General features: G+C 43.0%; 1 protein-coding gene across 1 annotated transcript in view; it reads right to left on the minus strand.

Moving 5' to 3' along the window:
* Nlk (nemo like kinase) overlaps window positions 1–17,243 on the minus strand; it is a 122,834-nt gene extending 105,591 nt beyond the window's left edge. The window contains exon 1 of the mRNA XM_051158059.1: window positions 16,235–17,243. Within this exon, the coding sequence (XP_051014016.1) occupies window positions 16,235–16,692 (458 nt within the window). The 5' untranslated portion in view covers window positions 16,693–17,243. The remainder of the gene's footprint in view (window positions 1–16,234) is intronic.
* Window positions 17,244–23,743: the final 6,500 nt, after the last annotated feature.

The following is a 23,743-nucleotide window of genomic DNA, read 5'->3' on the forward strand; positions in this document are numbered from 1 at the left end:
ATAGAATTAGGCTATCCTATACTATTTTTAGATTAGGGCCCTTTCTTTAAAAAACAAATACACACAAAACCACTACCACAGAGGCTGTCCAGCATTAAAAGTGTCTCCTCATGGAAATCCTTCTACTGCATGAGAAAGTAGGGACCCTGAAGCTTGTAACAGCACTCTTGTTTCAGAACCACCATCCTACACTGACTTCCATTAGAAACTTTCAACTAAACAAACACACAAACAACAAGCATGCCCACCTGAGGAAGCCAACAAGCTCTGGGCTGTTGTCATGTATCCCTGTCAGTGGAGTTGAGAATGTGCAATTTAGTTTTCTTTTCCTTTTTTTGTTTTGTTTTTTGAGACAAGGTTTTTCTGTGTAGCCTTGGCTGTCCTGGACTCAGGCTGGCTTTGAACTCACAGAGATCCTCCTGCCTCTCCCTCCCCCAAGTGCTGGAACTACAGGCGTGCACTTCGAGAGGTGACATTTAGTTTTCATTAGCATTGAAAAAGAAAAAGGGGCAAAGATTAGCTTTTATGTGCAAGAATGACCACCTACATTAAAAGAAATAAGAAAATGGAAGCTATAAGAACTAGATTCTTGGGGCTGGAGAGATAACTCAGTGGTTAAGAGCACTGGCTGCCTTCCAGAGGACCCAGGTTCAATTCCGAGCACCTACATGGCATCTCAACAACTGTCTGTAACTCCAGTTCTAAGGCCTCTAACAGCCCCATACCTATGCAGATAAAATAAATTTAAATAAATAATCTTTTTTAAAACTGGATTCTTGGATGTTTTGTTTCGGTTTTTGTGTGTTTGTTTTCTAAATCAACAGCACCTTACTCTGTGGCCCAGGCTAGCCTTGAACTTAGCACAATCTCACTGCAGCTTCCTCTGCACTGAGATTACAGGCAAGAGCCACCACACGCCACTTAAACGCTAGTATTTAAAGCTTACCCACCTGCAGAGGCAGCTCCCTTAGCTAACCCAATTAAACAGCCTAATGTTCCTGTTTCCATCTTTCCTGCTGAAGGATTTCAGGTGATTTATCTGCAGATGCTAATATTAACTGCATCAAATAAACCAGTATCCGTGGACCTATCAGAATCATTTTGATTTTTACTCCAACCTCCTTGTTCTAGACATTTACGAAACTCTGTATTAACAGTATACTATGTTGGTGACAGAAAACCCCTTTCACAACTAAACCAAAAGAACTTCCTGGTTAAAGTCTTGCTGTCAGCTCCTTTCTAGTGAAGTGAGGATAGCATGTGGCCAGAGCAGACGCAGCAGCTGCCCTTTCACACACACAGTTGTAGTTTAACCTACAGATGACTTCAGTCATTCCTAATCATTAACTAATGTTTTAGACTGGAAAAGCTATTTCTTAGGGCTTTGTACTATGTATAGAAATAGCCATTACCCTTTGGGAAACAATGGTTCATTTACTGAAAATGAGTTTAACAAAGGAATTATTTGGTACTGAAAAATACAGAGCAGTGAGTTGGGTGACACAAATCACAGCAGAGGCAGCTCATGTGACTATGATAGGGTAATTTACTTTAAAAAATTTTTAAACCATGTCCTCTGTCCCAAAACTATGAAACTGGATCACAGGATGCATGTTTTGAAACCGTTCTCTTACTTCCAAAAGAAAGAACGCCTTTGCAGGGTGAAGCATTGCTGTTGACGCTTAGCTGTAACTGGCACATGTCTCCATTCTGTACATGTTCTGCACTGGATTTCATGCTAAGTGTAAGAACATAGCATTCCAAGAGTCACAGGCTTCAAAACTCCAAATCCTTGTCTAGTGGAAAGCTTGTCAAACTTACTATATGAAACACTGAGCTGATGCAGTGACCAGAAATTTCAAGTGTAAATTAAGTCAAAACTCAATCTCAGCCATTTCTGCAGAAACAGCCTCAAAGCAAATAAAACGGAAGTCACAATTGCTGATCTAGATAGATGAAAGCGTAGTTCCTTTGCATTTTCTGGGTCTTACAGTTTTTCAAAAAATGAAGAGGGGCCGGTGGGACGGCTCGGCGGCTGAGAGCACTGGCTGCTCCTCCAGAGGACCTGGCTTGTTTACTAGTGTCCCCACGTCAGCTGAGGGCGTCCAACACCTTCTGGCTTCCTCAGGCAACAGGCACACACACAAGCAAGCACTCATACACTTAAATAGATCTTTAAAAGATAACATAAAGAGGGGGGCATAATGCATCCAAAATAGCTATAACACTGCTGTATTTAATAGGAAAGACTGAGTTGTTCTCCACTACTGAGCCGTCCCCAGCCCAGTGGTTCTCGGTTCTCAGCTGCGACCCTTTAATACAGCTCCTCATGTTGTGGTGAACCCTAATCATAAAATTATTTTCATTGCTACTTCATAACTGTAATTTTGCTACTGTTATGAATCATAGTGTAAATATCTGTGTTTTTCCATGGTCTTAGGCGACTCCTGTGATAGGGTCATTCCACACCCAGGTTGAGAACCACTGTTGCAGACCATTTTCCTTAGTACTGAGCTACCTACTTATTGCTCTGTCCTTTACCTGTAAGTTTTATCACTTGTGACACCAAACCAAAACTCAAAGTCACTGATACATACAGAACCAATAGTGTTTTAAATTCTAGGGTTTTCCTCTGGATACTTTAGCTGCAGGGTTTATGCATAATTTTTGTTTGGTTTGGTCCTACTATGCTTTTGTATGGGGGCCTCTTCTATTTTCAAGGGACATTAACTGGATAAGTATTACCGGTAAGAACAGAAAGCAAAGGCTTTGGTTTGCCACCGGCCAGCTATGATACTGAACAAGTCTGTCAGCATCTCTGAGTGTTAAATCAACCACGGTGTAAGGGTGTAAGGAAGTAGGTAGATGCATTCTAAAGTGTTATACGAATTTAAAGCTCCCAAAACAAATGGCTAAGACTCCATTTTTATAATGTTCGTGAAACAAGCAGGATACCAAATTATGTGGTCCAGATCCTAGCTTTAATAATTAATATCTCCCTCTCCATAAAAGCTTTGTAAATAAACCTCGGCACAGTGAAACACACTTATAATCCCAACACTTGGGAGGCAGAGGCAATCAGATCTCTGTGAGTTCAAGGCCAGCCTGGCCTACAAAGTGAGTCCAGGACAGCTACACAAAGAAATCCTGTCTTGAAAAACAAACAAACAAAGCTTTGTAATAATACAACAAAATGTTACCAGTACTCATCTCACAGTCGTAGACTACACATTTTTCTTTTAGCTTTTCTGTGATTTCTGAGAGCCTACAATAATCATTATTACTTTGATAATGAGAGATTTAAACAGGCAAATTCTTCCTTTTGTTCACTTAAAAAAAAGCTGGGCCCAGAAAGCACCATTCTAAAATAAGGACAACTTTTAACAAAAGACAACTGAAAACAATCTCAAGTGGAGTCACATACACATCTGCCAACAAACATTAAAAGGTGCTGAATGGGCAAGCTTGCCGTAAGTTAGTACGTTTGGGGGAACTACTATTCCTTTACTGAAACTGAGCGTAACTAACACTTACACACCACCAGGCACATATTCACTTACGCCTCTCAACAACCTACTGTCCCTCCACACAGCATTACTCAATGTGTGCAGACAATGGGATACAGAGAAACCGATGCACTCACAGCTAAGGAGGGACAGAGGCAGGACTTAAGCAGAGGACAGACACTAACTACTAAGCCACAGTGTGCCTCTGTATAAATGCTGTCCTCCATTTGCTCTTGGCTTTTGTTCTACAAACTCTTCTACTTTTCCTAAACTCTGGAGAAAAAGTATATAGGTAGCCAAGCTGAACTTTTTTTTTCTTTTCCTGAGACAGGGTTTCTCTGTGTAGCCTTGGTTGTCCTTGGACTCATTTTGTAGACCAGGCTGGCCTTGAACTCACAAAGATCCACCTGCCTCTGCCTCCCAAGTGCTGGGATTAAAGGTGTGCACCACCACCACCCGGCGCCAAGCTGAACTTTCATTTGCTTAAAATTATGATTCATTTCCAAGTCATTGCTTCAAAGCTAGAGTGAGTATAATTTATTCTCCATATGTGCCAATAACAAAAACCCTAACATCTGGGAGTGGACCTGTAGCTTAAGAGGTAGAGCACTCGCAAGCACATGTATCAGTCACCAGGGCTGTTAAGGACGGGCTCACAGACACACACACCTAAAACACGAAGGAACTCTTTGGTAACTCTAACACTGAAATGGTTTTTTAGTTTTTGGTTTTTGTTTTGTTTTTCCAAGACAGGGTTTCTCTGTGGAGCCTGGCTGTCCTGGATCTCGCTCTGTAGACCAGGCTAGCTTTGAACTCATAGAAATCCTCCTGCCTCTGTCTCCCAAGTGCTGGGATTGTAGGCGTCCACCACCACTGCCCAACCACTGAAATGTTTTAATAAAGAAAGGTTTATGGATTGATATAATTTGTCCTCATGATTTCCCTAAAACCAATTGCTTACTGAAATATTTTAATCACATCTTTTTTTTTTTTTTAACCACATCAATGTTACAGTAGGGTGGCTACAGTGCACGCCCAACTAAATTCACAACCCCTATTACTATAAAGAACCTGGTAGAACAAACACTGACGCCAACCAATTAAGCATAATTAAACGTTCTCATATTATTCTGAGACCAAGCCAAGCACACCTGGGTCTGCACGGCACCCACCACTTATTATTTCGCTTCTAGATTACTTTTCATATGCTCAACTTTCTCCCACATTTGTATTGATAAGTGTCCAATCTTGTGGAAATAAAATAGTTGCCCTACTGAAAAAAAAAAAAAACAACTAGAAAAGAGAGGAAGGCAAAGAGAGGGTGGGATAAAAGCAGCAGCTCGGTTGAGTTCAGGTGCCGAGGTAACTGCACCCTTTGGGACCTCTGTACAGGTGAGATGGTAGGGTGAAATAAAGTCACCTGATTTGCTTCAATTTACTTACACAATTTGCAATTCTGTAGCTCTGCTATGGTACATTAAGAAAATTAGCATGTAAGAGAAAAAAAATCACCTGCTTATGTAAATTGAGGATGATTTTTATCCATGCAGACAGAAAGGGGGGAAAGCTGCAATCTAGGTCAAATGACTAATTTTATCTATTTGTTCAAATGCCTCACTTCACCTTTCTCTGTAGTGCAAAGCAAGAATTTCAGGTCAAGGAATAGATAAGCAAAGCTTCTGTGCTGTTTATTCCCCAGGAAGGAGTTGGCTGTCTGACACCACTGAGTTCTATTACTTGAGTTGAAGATGGAACTGAGAGACCCTTATCCAAAACAATACAACCACAACACTAAGAAAAGAAAGAAACCTACTGAGATGTCTGCTGTAACTGGGATGGAGAGTAAACAGGGCCAGGACCAGGTACCAGTTCTACCTTCTGCTGCTTTAGAAAGCTCCAGAGCAAAGGAAAATGCCCCCAAGTACCCCAGGACAGGCACGGCAATTCCTCTACAAAGAGCAGTGTTCCAGTTCGTCTAAGTCTGACGTGGATGTGGTGACTGTGCTACCTTGGTCACTAATGACTGGCTGCACTTCCCAAATCCACTGCTGGGAAGAGGCCCTTCCTCACAGCTGACTGCCAGGAAGGTGCAGAAGTGCGCCAGCTTGCACCAATTTATGTGGTGCTAGAGATCAAACCCACGATTTGTGCTTGCTAGACAAACCCTCGACAAACTGACCTATACCCCGCAGGCCTTAGTCTTCCTTTAAACTTTTTAAAGTTACCTTTAACATCCTCGCTCCATAACAGGGACTGGTACAGACGTGCTTATAAATACAGCAGGGGGCAAAGACTAGAACTGTGCTGGTCAATGAAGCAGATGAAACGCGTGGCTACTAAAAACCTATTCTAAAAGTGCCTAGTTCAGCCGGGTGCCATGGGAGGCAGAGGCAGGCGGATCGCTGTGAGTTCAAGGCCAGCCTGGTCTACAAATCGAGTCCAGGACAGGCAAGGCTACACAGAGAAACCCTGTCTCGAGAAACCAAAAAGAAAGAGATGTGCTCTAAGCAACTGGATTTCTGCAGCCTAAGTATGAAAAACGTAAAATACATCATTAATAATTTTAGCAGAAATAATAGTATGTTCAATATAAAGAGTTCAATGAAGCATATTACTAAAAATGGCTCCACCTGTTTCTTTTGCCCTTTTTGTTTTCACTGTTTCAGGAGCATGTACAACCACACGAACAGCTTTCATTATTTCCTTTCTGGGTGGCACTGCGCTTTGCTGGGAGCGTCCATAAAAGCTCCTTCCCTTGCAGAACCTCTTTGGAAGTCAGCGTCCCTCTCTGCAGCAACCTTAGGGCTGGGCCAAGGGCCAGTTTCTGGGAAGTCTATCTGCAAATTAGTAATTCCCTTATCCAATTTCAGAACTTTACTTACAAATTAATATAAACACGCACACCACTGCCCCAGTCATCTGGATGACACACCAAAAAAGGCAAAATACTCACTATTAGGTTTTATTTAAAACTTTAAAAACCTGAGCAGAGACTCATGTTAAAAGGCCTGTAATCTTAACTACTTGGAAGCTTGAGGCAGGATGCTGCCGCAGTGAGTTCAAGGCCAGCCCTAGGTGACTTTGTAAGACCTTGTCTCAGAAATAAAATGAACAAGGAGGATCTAGAATATAGCTCAGTGGTAAAAACACTCATCTAGCATGCACAGGCCTGAGGTTCATTTCCCAGGATGCAGAAAGCAATTTTAAAAATCAGTCCTAGCAGTAGGGAGGCTAAGATGGAACACTGGGAGTCTTAAGGCAGCCTGGGAGACCATGGTGTGACCCTGTCAAAAGGTGATGCTCGTGGTGGTGGTGATGATGATGATGAAAGTCATTCTAAATACTTAAGAAACCAAGCAAATAGAAGGCTGGTGGTGTAGGGCTGGGGAGATAGTTCAACGGTTAAGAGCACCTACTGCTGCTCTAGAAGACCTGAGTTTGTTTACCAGCATGCTGAGCACATCACAGCTCCCTATAACCCCAGCTTCAGGGACTCGATGACTCTGACCACCAGCAGGCCCCTAAGGAACATGTACATACCAACAGTTGAGTGGTGGGTCTTATTTCTCGCAGAAGAGAAAGAGAGGAAAAGAAAGTAGGGAGAGACTATTTTATTATCGTCATTGTTAATGTTATTGCAATGGGGGGTGGGGGGCATGCCTGTGCCATGGCAGGCCTGTGGAAGCAAGAAGACCACCTCTGGGAGTCAGGGTGTGAGTGCTGGATACTGAGCTCAGGTCATCAGGATCACACCGTAAGCACTTTTACCCATCAAGCTATCTCACTGGCCCCAAGAGGAGGAAATCTAAAACACTAAAAGGTGTTTTACTACCAGGAAAATAATAGCATCTAACTGCCCAAAGAGGCAGGCTTTTCTCCCTAACTGAGCATGTATAATCCTCGCCAATCAACCAGTAATATGAGGAAGAGAAATCTCTTGAACTACTGAATATTTAAAATTTGATCCCAGCCAGGTGGTGGTGGCACACGCCCTTAATCCCAGGAGGCAGGGACAAGGCAGAGCTCTTGAGTTTGAGGCCAGTCCGGTCGACAGAGTTCTAGGATGGCCAGAGTTACATACACAAGGAAACCCTGTCTCAAAAAATATTAATGCCATTTTATAAAACTCCCAGAAAACAAAGGATTTTTAAAAACAAGGAAACTAAGGTTCAGAAATTTATAATGACTTTATATTAGAATCACAGGACTGTTCATCGCAAAGTCAGAACCATAATCTACATTGCCTTCTAGCAAGCTTAGTTTAGTATTCTATCGTGCCATTCATATCAATGGATAAACTTCTCCCAAAGAAAGCAGCATCTTGTATACTATAATCATCAAGTGCTCTGGGTTATTAAACTACAAACACACACTTAGGAGCTTAAAAAAAAGTTAGTAACAAAGTGCTGCTGATACTTAAAACATTTTAAAACTTCTCTGTGTGTGTCTGTCTGTCTATCTGTCTGTCTGTCTCTGTCTCTGTGTGTGTGTCTCTCTCTCTCTCTCTCTCTCACACACACACACACACACACACACACACACACACACACACACACGGGGAAAAAATCAGATGCAATCATTCTTTCAAATGTCATCTATGATCTATCTCCTTGATAAATGCAATGGCCTTTTCTCCATGCTAATTTTCCTTGACTTTTAATGTGACCAACGACCACCCCTAGTCTCCTGACAGCCTCCTACCATACAGGGCTGTCATTCTTGGTGAGTACATTTCCTATCTGACTAAGCTTTAGTAAGGCCTCCAACAACTTCTTGCACCACAGCACAATATCCCCTAAGGCTCAGACAGGCCTTAGCAACTCTACCCTTTAATTTACACATTCAAAGAATTAAACCTAATCCATCATTCTCTACTTTAAAACTTTCAATAGCTGCCATTTACAGGGCTTCAGTCTTTTTTCACACATACACTCAGCCAAGATTTTTTTGTTTTGTTTTGTTTTTTAGACAGGGCTTCTCTGTGTTAGCCTTGGCTGTCCTGGAGTCACTTTGTAAACCAGGCTGGCTTCGAACTCACAGCGATGCTCCTGCCTCTGCTTCCCAGAGATTTATTCTAAAATGGGGAAGGAGTGGCTGCTTCAGTTAGGAAAGTGCTTGCCTCTCGAGCATAAGGACCGCATGCGCGATCAGGCCCCCAGAGCTCAAACCATCAGGGCACTGTGGTGTGGGCCTGAAGTCCTATGCTATGGAAAACCAATCTAAGTTCAGAGGGAGATTCTGACTCAAAAAAATAAGGTGCAAAAAGACACAAGAAGACACCCAGCACCAACCTCTGGCAATCAAGTAATAATGTCTTAAGTCAACAAGGGTTAATGTTTTTTATCTTTCTTGGGTAGGCTTGGGCATCCACACACCCAGAGAGAGAGCGATTTTTAAAAAACCTCCTCCAGTCATTCCCCTTGCAGTTTTAATACTATAGATACTTTCCATGTATGTGTTACTTTCTTCATGAAAAGACTTAGATTCTTGCGCTCTCACCACTGCCACACTCTGCTTCAACAAGGCTGGCTCTGGCTTGCATGTCCTACTGTCCCGTGTGTGACACTTTCTGCAACCCCAAGCTGTGGTGTCTGCATCTAGCCCATCCACCTACTGTCATAAAAACACTGCAAAATTTACATGAAGAAGCTGCCCGTTTGCCAACAAGCAGGTTTTCTTCCATGAATATTTCCCTTCTAGGAAGAAACGCACTTTTCACAGGAATCCCTTCTTTGTGCTCCCAATAATATCCAGGGACAGTCTAGCTTGAATTTGTGGCTTGAATCATAACTATCCACTTACAAATCTCTCTCCCACAGGAAGGTTAAATCTTTAGTTCTTACCATCTTGCACAGCAACTACTGAACAGGTAACATACACACAACACACAGGTATCATATGAAGTAAAAATACTGCACTGTTAAGGCTGTTGTTGGTGAGTTTCCTTTGTTGAATTTTTATTTTGGTTTTTAGATAAGGTCGTATTCTGAGCCCAGGTTGGCCTGGAACTCATTGTGTAGTCCAGACTGACCTTGAACTTACAGCAATCTTCCTACCTCAGCTTCTGTGTTTGGGAATCGGCTGAGACATCATGCTCATCTTCCAGACTAATTTCAACTTTTTTTTTTCTTTTTGGCTTTTCAAGACAGGGTTTCTCTTGTAATCCCGGTTGTCCTGGACTCGCTCTGTAGACCATGCTGGCCACCACCTATGAACTACCTGAGAGTAAGGACACTACTTTTCAAATTACTTGGTTACTACAAACTCCTTCAAGACAAGATCACAACCCTTCTAAGACAAGGTAACTGCCTGTAGCTTGGTACAATACACCACAGACAACAGACAGGAGCAGCTTAGCAGAGGCTTCCAGAATCAACCATAGAGCTAAATATCCTTATTTACTGTCTCTCAACAGTGCCAGTACCAAAAACTTTCATGTCTGACAGCAGATTTAGCCAAACTAACTCAAAGTCCAGGCGTGAACCTAAGCATAAGAACACTTACCACTATCCACGTCAGACATCCCTGTACACACCACTACCACTCACACCACCACGAGGACCTGTTAAAAGTTCAATCTGAGCATAGCTGCTCCTTAGAATCATCTGTGTGTAGTTCCAGAGTGCTAGGATTCTTGCTACTATTTCTTGGCTAGGTACCTCTGAACTCCCAATGAGCTCTATCACGACGTCACATGCTCACTGCCTGCACTATAACTGATGCCTGGGGCACTCTCAGTGCTACCTACCCACAAGCAACAACAGGATCAAAGTGACAAGCTATTTTAGTTAGGAAATCGTTGTTGATGTGCATTAGATGACCCAGTTAACAAATAATTCACTGTAGTATTATGGATGCACAGGAAATCGTAACTAAAACCCAAACATTAATTTACCAAGCAGCTTCCTTCCATTTTCTGGTTAAATGACAAACGGAAGAAACTTCTTTGTCCTTGACAATTTCCATCAAATAAAGTAAATCAGCACATTAGGGAAACACACAGTATACACAGTTGATTCTTACATTGCTAGCACAGCAATAAACCTGATTTTTTAAAAAAGTTTTAAAGCAACAATAAAACAGCCACTCGACTACACCACAGAAGTCAATAAAACTGGACAAACTCAAGTCATAAAGGAAAACATTTCAGTATGCTAGTAGAGGCCATTTTATATCAAAGAATAACATTTCTTCAGATGTCATGCTTTGCAGGAAAAAACAAACAAACCGAATCTATATTCAAACACATATCCAGTTACTGCATTTTACAAATCTCCTCCTCTGGCACAGTAAATGGAAACTGACTGATGCCTAAGAAGTCAGTTAGAGATACTGTTATTTAACCTAGTTTGAAAGGTAATGTTTTGAAATGTCCTTTTTTCTTTTTAAGAATGTCTTTTTCTAAGTTGATATTCAGTAATAGATCATGAAACTAATCTCCAATAAAGAAACAAGTTTATTACTCTTTGTTATACTGTGTGTTTAAAAAACACAATATAAATAATCTTCACAGAGTTGGAATCTAAAATCATTTTGAAAGTTACAGGCAGGCTACAAGCTCTCAATCACCAAGAGAAGGTTCCAGTAATATAAGACTGTAACTTTTCTCCTCTAATTCTGTTTATGACCATGGACATGTAGTTTCTAAAGGTATATTTATTTGTAGTTGACATTAAACATATAGATTTCCACACTGCTAGCTTCACATGGATACTCTGTTATATCTAGAAAAGCAATCATTTCCTTTTTATGGCCCGGGCTTGGCTTCTTCAAAGCTCTGTGCACAAAGAAGACAACTCCCACCTACCCCCCCAATCCGCTCACCCCCGCCCCACGCTCAACCCAGTAGTGCCTGTTAATGTCGGGTGATGGTATCGAAACTTCTCAATACTACAGATTCTTAAACAGTTACTAACGAGATAGACTTATAGTATACTACTCTTTCTGGTGTACCTAAGCCCAGAACTTTCCCCAACCGTCCCAAATGCATTCCCCTTTTTTTAAAGTCTAATTTCTTACTTATGGAGCAAGAGGACTACAGAAAACACACCTAATTTTCACAAGATGAACAAGTTGGAAATCTCTGCCATGCATGAAAGTTTACACTGAATAATTTTCATTTAATCACATACATTTCCCACACCTCACAGGGATCATCTTCAGCAATTTACTTTTCATCTAAAAACCAGTGAGTTTCCACTAAAGCAACTCAGACAGCACTGATATCCTTCACTTGTTTCTTCCAGTGTGTAAATCCACCAACAGTTTCTACAACAGCACACATGATGACTAGAACACTTGCTACACTACACCTACACTAGCTCTGTTTTCTTGTTGTTGCTTTAGTTGAGAGAACAGAAGAGTATTTCCCCCTTGATTCTGAGTTTCATCTTCTTAATCTCCCTGGCAAAAATACAATTGAAGGGGATACTCTGTGATATTTAAAGTCATGCCTCCTAAAGTAATTTGCGTATTGATTTCATATGGTAAATCTGACAGCCTAGGCAGAGTCTTCCTGCACATTAACAAAAGCATTTTATCCTTTTTTAACAGCAGCAGCTCCAATAGCGCCCACTGAGGACCTACTGCAGCCTGGATACACGGCTTTCTAAGGATCACCTCACTTAACCCTAGTGACAGTTCTGAGATAGACACTATGATCCCCATTTCACAGATGAGGAACTGAAGGAGTAAACTATCAAGATCACAAAGCTTAGTGATAAGTCACTAAGTATCGCCACAGTGATGCTGCAGTTTTGAAATACAGATAAAAGAAACTTGCTAAAGGTATGAAAACAAAAACATTCAAAGCTTTGAAGTACAAAGACAACAGGCTGGATGAATCCAAGGATCTTTGATCTTCTAATTAATCAGAGAAGTCAAAAGCTAAAACATTAATTTTATAAAGCAGAGGCTTTTTCTGGACTCATTTTTATCAAGGCAGCACATAACATTAATTCAATCAATATTTTATGTTGACAGTGTCAAAAACTACCCGGGCTTAGCAGCCCTCAAGCTGTTCTCACGTAGTCAGCTTACTCAATTCTTTAAACTATACACACGTCCTAAGATCCTGAAGCACTTTGTCCCAAAATTGTCACATTTCTAAAACACAGTATTTTTCTCTAGCAAAGGTGAACTATAGACAATGGGATACATTTATATTATCTTCACCAAATGACAGAAATTACTGCTGATGCTTTGCTTTTGCATTACGAAATGCCCATACGGGCAAAAACACAAAACACAAAGTCTTGACATCTGATAACACAGGTCAAATTATATGTGATGTTTTAAGAGTCAATAAGCCACATCTATCATTGGCAATGAATGTATCTCAAGCTACCCCTGATCACATTACCAGGTAAGCTGGAACCCTTACTTGAGATAAAACACAGCAGACAGTTGTTAATGAAACCTTAATTGAACTGTCAAAGCACCATCTTTACCAGCAAGCTAATGGGTAACTCACTATTGTTACACACTGTCCAAGACTGATAAGTTATTCTACTAGTAAAAATCAGCAGAAAGATAAATCAAGTCAGATACACCAAGTTGTTCAGCGATGAATCTGAATGGTAAAATACTGCATCATTTCTACAAATATTTCTCCCTGGCGGCACTGAAGACTAACTAGTACTCCTCAAAATTATATTCACTGGGGTTTTTTTGGCCATTAGTTAGTAGCCCAAGGTGCATGTCCATAAAAGGGAAGAGGATATAATTCCTTGACATAAGCTATGCCAGAAAAATACTCCCCAAAATAACTAACTGACTATATGCAGATAATTACATATAGTGTTCATTAAATTATGTATCACTAGGATTTCCTTATGCTCTGTTTAATCATTTTAGGAAATAATTGTTTGAAATGCAAAAAGAACTTTTTAATTCAAAGGAAAAATCCTGTTTTAGTGGGTTAAAAGTTGAACACCCTCACTAATACCTGGAATTTCAGTACAGCACTGGCAATTCATTCTGGTCTGGTTATCAAATCTCTAGTTTTAGCAACCTTAGGTCACCCAGCAGTTAAATTCTAAATAAGCAACTCAGACAGCCAGCGATCAATGTGTAAATACGAAAATAGAAAGGCATTTGCATACTAAACACACACCTGGTACTCTTCCCCCTTTCCAAACTAAATTGTATTTCACCTCAAACAGCTGATAAACACATCCCCACAAGAACTAGCAAACCCTGGTTGTGAAATGAAGATGGATACACACACACACAAAAAGAGTCCACCACCACCAACAACAACAAAAAACAAAAAGCACATTCCAGGACACAGCAAGATGGCAGCCATCCACCAAGCAAGGAAAGAAGCCTCAGGAGGACCCAAACCCACTGCCGCCTAGACCTGGATTTCCAGCCTCTAGAACTGAAAGAAATGCCTATTGTTTACACCAAAACAAAGAAGTCAGTAAATCAAAAAAAGCAGTAAGACACTATAAGAACTAGAAGGGATTAAAAAAAATAAAAAGTTCTAGACCAGTGGTTCTCAACCTGTGGGTCCAAACTCCCTTGAGGAAGGAATGACCTTTTGACAGGGGTCACCGCAGCCCATTGGAAAACACACACAACTACCTTATCATTCGTAACAGTATCAAGTTACCCTTATGAAATGGCAACAAAATTAATCTTATGGTTGGAGGGGTCACAACATGAGGAACTGTCTTAAAGGATGACAGCCCTAGGAAGGCTGGGAACCACTGTTCTAGAATAAGCATGGTGCCACATCTTTGCATTCCCAGCAACCAGAGGCAAGCGGGATCAGAGCAAGCTTGAGGCCCATCGATCAAGCCAAATAGGAAGGGTTACGTGTGGAGACTTTGTCTCAAAAAGTTACAAAAAAGTACTTTGGTATACAGTTCTTACCCTCAGGGAACTTACAGTGTATTCAGTAAGGGAAGGCAAACAGCAAACAACAGAGATAGGTTCCCGGTTCAAGGGGCAGTCGGTGATCTCTAGAACGGACTCACCCCAAACACTTGTGGATTTTCGGGTATGAGCGATCCCTAACACCTACTACTGCAATGTTTGCCATATGAGGTGCTATGCGCTCCCTTTTTAATTTTTTTCTACTCTTGCCATAAACTTTAAGTTAAAACTTCTACAAGTCATAGCATCTTTTAACAGGTAGTGAATAGCCCTCTATACTTAAGAATGCTAAAAACTGTTTCCCTTTCTGTATCCCTAGTTTTCAGCATTAAACACAACCACATCTAAAAAAAAAAAAAAAAGAACGAAAAAGAAAGAAAGAAAAGAAAATCCAGATATTCAAAGTTTGTAAAACGATGATAACAAGAGTTAAAACAAGAAACCAATTTTCTCCTGCTCTCCTCCCATCCCCCACAGTTTGGAAATCCTCAAGGACCACGCAAGCAATGGAAGTTCATAGTGAAGTCCCTGGGGAGGGTGCTATGGAAGAGAAAGAGGAAAGCAGGACCAGGCAGGTCCCTGAACAGAGCGACTAAACAGGAGCCATTCTGGCCTCACTCCTTCCCACTAGGAAGCCCCACAGTCCCTGGAGAAGCAAGAATGCAGTAATGACCTCCTTGCAGGCTAGCAGAGAAAAACTGGACTCCACATTGGTGGGTTTTTGTTGATGTTTTGGTTTTGTTTTAAGAAGAATTAAAAATCAGCTCACTTAGGTTCCAAGTCTATAAATTCTGAATTGAAATAGGAAGATAGCTCATTATATGCAAATAATACCTAGCTGAATTTTAGCCTTAAAAACAAAGACAAAAAACAATTGTTTACAGGCTAGTTTCAAAGAGTTTTTTCTTGTGATGGGGATTTTGCTGGATATTAAGACTATTTTTGCATGCACTGAAAATATGAAATCATCTCTCCACACTGGAATTGTTAATCCTTGGGAGAAAAACAAAACAAAACAACCCCTTAGTTTATTCAATCTTCCTAAGAAGGGCAAGCAGACAAAGATGTTGCATCTAACAAATCTTTAGGCTTTTAAACATATCTGACCACTAGCAAAGTAAAGCAGTTTCATTAGTTAAAGGTACACTTCCCACCACAGCAACTGGCCAATAGTCAGTGACACATTACGACGAATGTGGGCCACTGCACAGCTCCAGTCTACTAACCTCGTTTGTGCTACGCATGTGTGATGCTATATTTAATGCATTCTTATCAGAAGGCCAAGCTACATACTTCCCAACTTTAGTTTTACGCTTTAAAATAAACTACTCAAGTGATGATTTTTTTTTTAAAAAACTGGTTTGACAATGAAACCTACCTTTCTTCCAAGGGCCAAGATCACAAAATAAGGTAGGAAAAGATGTAGCAGGCAGGAAAGTTGACTGCACTGAATCTATTCTGCTGGGGGCTGTTATAAAGAAATCAAGTTGGGGGTCAGCTGTTGTTGGCACCTGCTGTAGTCAAGCAGCCAATGCAAACTACCACACATGAAAGATGAGCAAAGTCTTTGTAGGAGGCATTTAACACATTGACTCAGAACCTTACACTCATTGAGGTTCTTAACAGGCAAGTCTAAGAGTCTGCAAACTCCTGTCACTCAGGAGAAAGTCATGACTCAAAATAGCAGAGGCCCAAGAGAGCCAATGCGTTCAGGCCTCATTGCCAGTGAGGGTGGGTTCCTCAAGTCTGAGTTGAGAAGCTTGCTCTACTTTCGTCAACACGGAGTACACCACGAAGGATGGCTTGCCGGGTGAGAACCACGTGGAGCTGTGTTTTTTGATACTCACCAGACAACACCAAAGGCTCCGTATCCAATAGGTCTATCCGGTTCCATGTCCAGCTGCTGTTGTGGATGATGCGAGTGCTGATGATGGTGAGCCTTAACCGTGGCAGCTGCAGCAGCCTGTACCTGAGCTGGGGCTGCTGCAGCTGGTCCAGGAGCCTGACCCGGTGCCGGTGATGGGAAATATGGCTGTTGTTGCCCAGGGTTTAACATGGCTGCGGCTGCAGCTGCCGCGGCGGCCGCCGCAGCTGCCGAAGACGTATGCTGTTGTACGGGGTGTACAGCGGCAGCCGACCCCGGATGAAGGTGGTGTTGAGGGTGGTGGTGGTGGTGAAGGTGAGGAGGAGGGAGGTGTGGAAGATGGTGGTGATGGTGGTGGTGGTGGCCTGCTGCTGCCGCAGATGTACCGCCATTGTAAGCCGCCATCATTTTTGCGTTGGCTCTTGTGCCACAAAGAGACATTCAAAAAAAAAAAAAAAATGCCCTTTGATTGGAAAGCAAACTGGGTCAAGCTGTCATTTGGCCATTAAAAAAAAATAATGAAGAAAAACCACTCACTCCACCTCAAAAAACACAGAGCGTAACTAGCTTTATGTCTTCATCAGTCAATCCGGATAAATTAGAGGATCTTGGGTGTTTGATTTTTGGGTGAGAGTGTGCGGAAGGGTGTGGGTTGCCAAAAATAAAAGTTAAGAACATAAAATAAGAAGGGGGGGAAAAAGGAAAAGAAAACGGGAAAAGGGCCCCTTCCCCCCAGGATTCCTGCCACAAGTGGATACTAAAACTCCATTCTTAATGGGGGGGAGGTTCCAACTTTGAATGTGGGAATAAAAGCCAAACCTCCCGAACCCCTGAACTCCACACACGAAAAGGTAACGCGCCACCCTTGGAATCTTGTAAGAGGGTTGACTCATCTACCCCTTCCATCCCCACATCCTTTTCTAAACACCTCCCACCTCCTCAAAAACACAATTAAAAAAAAAAAAAAATTCCAACCACTCTAAAAATCAAAAAAAGATGAGGGGATATTGTCAGGGGGGACCAGGTTCTCGCTTCCCCTCCCCTCGAACTCTCGGGTCTTCCTACATCTCCCCTACTCCTAGCCGGGTTGACCTGCCTGGGGTGAGGGGGTGGGAGGTGTACCAAACTTTCCTGGGCAGGATGAGGCAGGGAAGGAGGTTGGAGGAAGAGAGTGAGGCGAGGAGGCGACGGGCAGGACAGAAGAGGAGAGAGAGAGAGAACCCCGGCAAAAAGTGAAGGGAAGAAGGTGCAGGGAGGAATGAAAGAGCGGTGGGCAGCACTCGGACGCCCAGACACAGGGAACCGCCCCGGGAAGAGGTTAGGGTCCCGGGGCCAAAGAATAGGAGCCCCGGGAAGCGGGCGGGGAACGGTCGGAAGCAGGCTGACTCCTGCCCCCGCCGCCGCCGGCTGCTTGTGCTGAGAAGGGTTTGGGGGGGGAGAGCGGGTGGGTCCCCCGCGCGACGGCCCCGGCAGGGCTCAAGGCTGCTCCGTCTCCCCCCCTCCCCCCCGCCCGGCTTCCGTGCCCACGGTCGCTTTCTCCGCAGCCGCCGGAGCCGCTTTCTCTTCCTGCCGCCGCCTTCTCAGCCGCCGGTGCCGCCGCGGCCGGACTCACCTCCCCTAGCAAAGCCGGATAGAGCGGAGCCAGCGGCGGACACGCGCAACCAGCCGCCGAGGCCCCGCCCCCGCCTCACACTGACCGGCTGCCCTAGCCAATCCACGCCCACCTGTCCGCGTCCGCCTCCAATCCCTGGCCGGAAGCTTCAGACAGGCGCACTGTTCGACCAGTGGTAACCAGGTGTGGGTCTCCTGGGGAAATCCCGCCCCCCGTTCGGGATGGGCAGACAGCTAGACCAATCAAAAGGCAAATCTTGGTCTGACTGACAAGGCTAAGATCCAATTAAAAATCAAAGATATCCGTGACTTTTTTTTTTTTTCTTTCACCTCTCTCCTCTTTTCTTTTTCTTCTTTTATTTTTTTTTTTTTTTGGCAGGAGCAGGAAGCTGCGTGCTAATCCCGCCTGCAAGAGCTGGAAGAGAGGGGCGGATAAAAAAAAAAACCAATCATGAGCCAGGAACAAAGAACAGAGAAACCAATCCTTGGGTTGAAGACCAAGTGGGATGAAACTAGGTACAGATAGACATATAATTGGACAAATGGGGGCGGAAAAGGTCCCGCCTTTCGCATGTCCTATTGGGCAGGATTGTGGAGAATTTGCAGTCGTATCGGGATACGACAAATTCAGGAGGCGGGGCCAAGGGAGGGTGTGGCTTGTTGTGGGCGGGGCTTAGGTGAAGAAGGCGGGGTCCAAATTATCACTGGTCCATTGATAGGAGCCATCTACAACTCTTCCTAAGGTATAAGATATGGAAAAAAAATAGCAAGAAAGCATGTTTAAGCTTCAGAAACTCAAGGTTCAAGGTTACTTGATTAAAAAAAAAAAAAAAAACCTCTGTAGACTCATAGGTTAACCTTGATTTTGACCAAAAAGAGGCTTTATTTTCAGCATGCCAGACTGCAAAAATTTATACAAATTAAAACCCAGAAGGAAAAAAAAAAAATGAAGTTAAAGTGCCCAACAGTAACAGTTTCCCAAAGTTTTCTGATCAAGTAATGTTTACTAGAAGAATATCATTCTTTGATATTATATTACTTAACCTGAATTTGGCTAACAACTATTATTCTTATTAAAACTGTGTAGCAAAAACCTGGAGGCCATCTTTGGTTGCTCTTTGTCTGTCCACTCCAAGCTTTACTATCAAGACAGTAATCTTAAATACTTTCCATCCATACTTCTCACTCATCACAACATTACCCAAACTTAACACCAGCAGCATATTTAATGCATCCCCCTGCCTCCAGCTCTCCTGTAGACTAATAGCTGTTGAGGACATAGTAAACTTTTCCGCTCCCGTCATCTGTAAAAGATGTTAGTACTGCCTGAAAATTTTGCTGGTTAAATCAAGAAAAAAGGCAAAGAGATGCCAAGAGAAACCACGAGTCCATGAAAAATTCTGAGGAAATAAATAATGGTGTATTTCAAAGTTCAGCATGGTCTTGAAATGTAAGGAATGATTTGGGTTGAGTTCCAGAGAAGTTTGTCATTGACCTATGTTCACATAAATATGTAGCCAGGCACAGTGGCGAATGCCTTCCATTCCAGCACTTAGGAGGCAGAGGCAGGTGGATCTTTGTGAGTTCAAGGTCAACCTAGTGTACAAAGAGAGTTCCAGGACATCTAGGGCTATAAAGAGACCCCATCTCAAAACAAACAAATATAAATATGTGTGATAAAGAATAGTTTCTCTTGATAAATAAGAAATTTACAAACAAGTAAAGAAAGAAAGAAAGAAAGAAAGAAAGAAAGGAATTCAGCAATCTATTTTTATCTGAGGTTTTGGTTTCTATTATTTCAGTTATTAATAATCAATTGGCCACACGTGGTGGCACATGCCTTTAATCCCAGCACTCGGGAGGCAGAGGCAGGTGGATTGCTGTGAGTTTGAGGCCAGCCTGGTCTACAAAGTGAGTCCAGGACAACCAAGGCTACACAGAGAAACCCTGTCTCGAAAAACAAAAATCAACTGTAATTCAAAAACATTAAATGGAAAATTCCCAAATAAACATGTTTTAAAAGGTAGACTCTTATAAGTAGTGTGATGAAAAACACACAGCCCTATCAGTCATCAGATCAAGTCCCACAGTTTTGCAGCGCTTATGTCAAAGTGGCCTTACATGAGCCGGGCATGGTGGCGCACTCCTGTAATCCCAGCACTCGGGAGGCAGAGGCAGGTGGATCTCTGTGAGTTCGAAGCCAGCCTGGTCTACAAAGCGAGTCCAGGACAGCCAAGGATACACAGAGAAACCCTGTCTCGGGAAAACGAAAACAAACAAACAAGTGGCCGTACGTGATGGTCTCCCATTGCATCACCAAGTCCAAGCCGTTTCTCCTCACTTCATCCTATCCCCTTAGCATTGCATCATCTCAACTCATCACAAGAAACATTGTGAAGAACAGTTTTTTTTTAAATCGAGGCCACGTCCACGTCCCTTGTATTACAGTGCACAGAATAAAACCTGATCAACTTTAATGTAAAAATTCAGAACTGAAAATACCCCAGATCTAAAACTTTTCGAGGGCCAATACGACACACAAATGGAACATTCCATCCCTGGCTTTCTGTGACAGGTAGAGCCAAAGCGTAGGTCCACTGCAACGCCACCTCCATCCTTGAGGTTACTATGCTGCTGTGCATACAAGGATTATATGAAACATAGATGAACGTTAAGTTTAGAGTTGGGCCCCCAGCCCTCAACATATCATTTTATATATATATATAATTTTCAAAATCCAAAACACAAAAATCCCAAATCTGAAATGCCTCTGATCCCAAGGATTCCAGCTAATGGGTGTTCAATTGTAACTGGTATTGTTTCTTCTTATTGTGCCTAATGTATAAATGAAACAATTATCAAATACATATGTGTACAGGAAAAATACTATCTGCAGGATTTAGTACTATTCACAGTCTCAGGCACTCAGGGTTCTTGGAGTCCTTCCCCGTGGTTAGCGGAGAAACAGTGCGCACGTCTGACCATGCCTCTAGCCTTGAATAAAGCCAATAAGCCTGAGGAGCCTGGCGTGAGCTGGTCCTGGCTACTTCAGGGGCCTTCCTTGTCACTTCCACCCTCTCTGTTTGAGACTGTCTGCATTTCTTTCACTTCCTCAAATGCTTCGATGTAGCTAAGCCTTCCTTTCCTGTGAATTTCACTTCTTTCTCTCTCTCTCTCTCTCGTTTTTTCGAGACAGGGTTCCTCTGTGTAGCCTTGGCTGTCCTGGACTCGCTTTTTAGACCAGGCTGGCCTCGAACTCACAGTGATCCGCTTGCCTCTGGCTTCCCTCCCCCTCCCTTCCCCTCCCCACTGCCACCCCCAGTGCTGGGATTTTAGGCGTGTGCCACCGCGGCCGGCTGAATTTCACGTTTTCTTTTGGAAAACTTTTTGCTGCCCTTCATCTAGACTATGACTCTGCTATACACATCTTCATGTCGCTGCCTCCCTGGTAGCACTGAGAACTCTGTTCTAATTGCTCATTGAGTTTGACCAGAGCGTAGAGCTTGTCTGTCTCACTTATGTCCCATACCCAGTTCATAGGACAGTACGGGAGACTAGAGAAAGTGAAGACAGTGGAGATTGGCACGAGCACTGAGGTCAGGAAGAGCCGGCACGAACGCGAGAACGCGGGAATTGTGCGAGAACTGTCATTTGCCCGCTCCGTGATTCTGGCGATTAGACTAACCTTTCCCAGGCTCACTTGCCTGCACTGAAATAATGATATGTGCTTCATTAAGTTGGTGTGAAGATGACACAAAGTGACATACTGAGAAGTGCTCGGTTCACATCTTGCTCCAGATGCCTTCCCAATTTCCCCAGCGTTTGCAGCAGTCTCCTTTAAAGTGTAGTTTCGAGACGCTTCTTCAGCACGCAAGTTCTCTGGTTCTGTCCAAATCTATTGAGTTAGAATTTGGACGGGAAGGAGCTGGAATTTGGTTAACAAGCCCTCCAAGCAATGCTGCCCTGAATGAAGTTGGAAGGCCACCGGCCCTGAGGAAACGGACTTTGTTTTCTCAAATTTGACTTTCAGCGCTTAGACGGGGACTTTTGAAGGGACTTCCCTGGGGCACCAGGAATTCATCAAAGGGCTGGACGTCTATTTAGGACGAGAAGTTCCGAGCAAAGTGAGCATGCTCCAGGTCCTGCACAAATGGTTCCAATTAGACTCCTGGGAGAAGTTAGCACAACTTCCGGTAGAGTACGGCAATGCGCATCGGTTATCCCAGCGCTCAAACTTCCGATGGGATATGGCAGTGCGCATTGGCTATCCCGTCTCAAAAACAAGAAACAAAAAACCAAGCCCCAAGAAATCATTATCATTTTGATTTCTTTTCTTTTTGCGGTTTTTCAAGACTCGCTTTGTAGACCAGGCTGGCCTCAAACTCACAGTGATCCGCTTCCAGAGTGCTGGGACTACAGGCGTGTGTGCCCAGCTCGATTTCTTTCTTTCTTTCTTTCTTTCTTTCTTTCTTTCTTTCTTTCTTTCTTTCTCTCCTTCTTTCTTTCTAATATATTTTAAATTTTATTTGCCTTTATTTTATGTGCATTGGTGTTTTGCTTGCATGTATATTTATATGAGAATGTCAGACAGACAGTTGTGAGCTGACAGGTGGGTGCTAGGATTTGAACCTGGGTCCTCTGGAAGGGTGGTTAAGAGTGCCCTTAACCACTGAGCCATCTCTCTAGCCTCTCTATTTTTTTTTTTTTAATATAACTTAAAATGCCTAGTTGGAGCTGGACGTGGTAATGCCCATAATCCTGGCATTCAGGAGGCTGAGGCAAAAGAATTGCCACAAATTCAAGGCCAGCCTGAGCTCCTATGTGAGACCCTGTCTCAAAATAAATAAATAAAGCAAATCAAGCCGGGTGTGGTGGCGCATGCCTGTAATCCCAGCACTCTGAAGGCAGAGGCAGGCAGATCTCTGTGAGTTTGAAGCCAGTCTGGTCTACAGAGTGAGTCCAGAACAGCCAAGATAACATAGAGAAACCCTGCCTCGGACCACCTCCCCCCCCCCAAAAAAAAAGAAGAAAGAAAATAATAAATAATAATAATGATGATGATGATAATAATAATAGAAGCATGTAAAGTTATCTGGATACATTTTACTTAATCTGATATACCCAAAATATAATATTGATATGCAATAAAAATTGGAGCAGAGACACATACGTGTACGGTATGAAATCTTTGAAATCTGGTATGCGTTTTCACTCACATACAGCACCATTCAGGTGAATTAAAGTTCAGTTTTAGGTGACACGTGCCTGTGATCCTAGGTGTTTCCGGGAGCTGAGGGAGAAGGACCACTGGATTTGGGCCAGCTTGGTCTCCATAGCAAGTTCCAGAGCAGCCCAGGCTCTGGAAGTATAGTCACGTTTCAAACACTAGTCACATTTCCAGTGCTCAGTAGCCACATATGTCTAGTGTGGCTACTTAGACAGCACGGATCTAGACCACGGGTTTGAAACCTTGCCTCGCCCCTCCCTTACTGGTCACATGGCCCTGCTGGCAGGTCCTTTAGCCTATATTAGAGTGCATGCCTTTGCCTGAATAGAAAGGACCCCTGACTTCTCCGTCGTCCGTGCTGATCAAAGAGGCAATCCACAAAAAGCGCATAGCCCGAGGCCTCGTCAGTGGAGGTAAGTTATTATTAGTGTCACAATCCAAGGTCAAGTATCACCAGTCGGATGAGAAATATGCTCAGCTCGTCTCCCCAGGATTCTAGCCACACAGGGTGCCTGTCCCCTTAAACATCTCACCAGACAGTACAATTTCCGGCCCTTCTCCACCCTATTCCATTTTCAGGAGCTGAGCATGATGAACGAGGAGAAGTCGGAAGTGAGTCAGCAGGATAGCACTTAGAGCCTAAAAAAGCAAGCA

Source organism: Acomys russatus, chromosome 16, assembly GCF_903995435.1.
Source record: "Acomys russatus chromosome 16, mAcoRus1.1, whole genome shotgun sequence".
Taxonomy (NCBI): Eukaryota; Metazoa; Chordata; class Mammalia; order Rodentia; family Muridae; genus Acomys; species Acomys russatus.